The sequence below is a fragment of the Marmota marmota genome, unplaced genomic scaffold (assembly GCF_001458135.2).
Source record: "Marmota marmota marmota unplaced genomic scaffold, marMar, whole genome shotgun sequence".
NCBI lineage: Eukaryota > Metazoa > Chordata > Mammalia > Rodentia > Sciuridae > Marmota > Marmota marmota.
The window spans coordinates 17,796,216-17,798,656 of NW_026000174.1; the positions used below are offsets into that span (position 1 = coordinate 17,796,216).

The 2,441-nt window shown below is 38.8% G+C and overlaps 1 protein-coding gene across 1 annotated transcript; it reads right to left on the reverse strand.

Moving 5' to 3' along the window:
- Positions 1–417: 417 nt before the first annotated feature.
- Positions 418–1,305, reverse strand: LOC107161019 (olfactory receptor 51B2-like). The gene has a single exon (XM_015507566.1). It carries the CDS (start codon positions 1,303–1,305, stop codon positions 418–420), a length of 888 nt encoding a protein of 295 aa, XP_015363052.1.
- Between the last annotated feature and the right edge of the window lie 1,136 nt (positions 1,306–2,441).

Below are 2,441 nucleotides of genomic sequence, written 5' to 3' on the forward strand. Positions count from 1 at the left end.
AGTCCACATGCACTGCAGCTGGTGCAATGCCAGTCCAATACCTCCATACTCAAGGCTTAAAGAGGTGTGCTTATCTCCTGTTCAGGGAGGCCTCCGACAATTACTCTTCTTTTGGAATACTCTTCTTTTGGGATGGATATAGATTGTTCTATCTCCCTTACTTCTGTTGCCTATATCCCTTTTCTTCAAGATCACAGGCATTCCTTCTTTATTACAATGGATGCATACATAATTTTGCTGCTCAAGTCCATCTTCTTTTTTTATAACTAACTCTAACTCTGAAAAACTGGGTAGACCAAGATTTTTTTTTTCTAATAATGGGAAAGACCCAGAAATCAGGGCAATCTCAAAAGACATTGTAATAAATACTCAAGCTCTGCCATGCCCAGAAAATAGGTGAATGATGCTCTTCTGAATCTACTTGGTCTTGATGCTGTATATAATTGGGTTCATGAATGGAGGAAAGAGAAAGTAGACATAGCTCATGGTGATGTGAACCACATGGGGGGCATGTTTCCCAAACCTGTGGATGAAGGTCAGGCCAATCACAGTGATGTAAAATACCAGGACGCAGCTCATATGGGAGACACAAGTGTTGAGGGCCTTAGCTCGCTCCTCTCCAGAGGCAATGCCCATAACTGTCTTCAGAATCAGGATGTAAGAAAAGAGAATAATCAGAGCATCTAGGAAGAAAGTCAGAGCCACCAGAACAACTGGGTATAAGCGATTAAATGTAATATCAGCACAAGCAAGTTTCATGACATCTTGGTGGAGGCCAAAGGCATGGGAAAGAACATGGGAATTGCAATATGAAAACCAAAAGAGTGGCAGAATTGGGGGCACAAGAGATAAAAAGCCTCTTAGCAGTACCCCCAGACCTATTTTCATCACCCTGGAGTTGGTAAGGATGGATTTGTACCTCAGAGGAGAGCGGATGGCAATAAAACGGTCATAGGCCATGGAAAGCAAGATACCTGATTCTACAATGGAAAGGGAGTGAATGACATAGGCCTGTAAGAAGCAGGCCCCGCGGCTTATCTCCCTGTGATTCACCCATAGGACACCCAGTACAGTAGGCATTGTCGTCAATGTCACTGTAAGGTCTGTGCCTGCCAGCATGGCAAGGAAGTAGTACATGGGTTCCTGGAGGTGGCAGTCATCTTTGATGAGGTAGAGGAGTGTGCCATTGCCCAGAAACACAGAGACATAGATGGCAAAGAAGAGAATGGAGATCCAGTGGTAAGCTGCCTCCAGACCTGGGAAGCCATTCAACAGAAACGGGGCAGCACTAACATTGGGCCACATGCTTTGCTCACAAGTGGAGAAAGATTTATGAAAACCAGGAACCCCAAACCCCACCAGTTTCAATCACAATATTCATACTTAGGAAGAACTAATTGATATATGCATACAGTTTTCTTATAGAATAGCAGAGTCTTAGAGGGTGTACCAGGGATAAGGAAAGATGATCTTTTCTAAAGTTACATATAATATTAGGTCAATGGTTAAAATTGTTCTCAATTAAAAAGCACATTATTTTTATAGCAAGATACTCTACTGTTTGTTGTATGCATGCTGAAATATTTTTGAAGCAATAACGGTTACAAAAAAGATGACAAATTCATACAAAAGAATGACAACTGTATTTAGCTACACTGCTATTTGGTTTCAGGGTGTTTTTGCTACATTTAAATTTGATTTTATATTTTACAATAATAATAAAGACATAGTTTTCATTAATTTTTTTTCTTACTTTAGTTTTGAAATTGAATGCCAATGTTTTATTGAATTCTAACAAAAGTTATGATCCCTTTATGGAGAGAGATGGAGACGAGCAGATGACACCATGTCTAAAAGCATTCAGTCTTCCTGGAGTCCATACTTGAGTCCCACATTAAAAACTCCAAGTCTTTCTTGACCCAAGTATTGAAATGAAGTCTATGTTGTCGTTTCAAATGAGACTGGCTATTATAATACTTGGTGCATGCATTCTTGAAGATAGATTTTCTCACGAACAAGCATAATTACTGATAAGTCCTTTGGAACAGTAAGCTTTATTATCTGTCTCCTGTTGTTATCCAGCAGCCATGGTTCTTGTTTCTGGACCAATACAAGTCAGGTAAGAAAATAACTGTTTAAGTGTTCAATAGTAAGGTGAAGAACTGGATTGGCCAAGGTAGTCTTTCAATCCCTGAATTAAAAAAAAAATTTGTACTGAGTGAAAAAACATAATACTCATATTCTAGGAAAGAAACAAGGATATGAGGGCCTCTCTTATGTCTTATTTTCTAAATTTATTCTGTAAACTAGCACAATAATAAAATTTTTAAATGAGTATGGGTGCAATGTGATCAACCATGAAGACCTTATTTTTACTTTTGGCATTAAAAATTCAGTTAAGTTCCTCCTAAACACCATTCTGCTTGCAAGTCTTTCTAAAA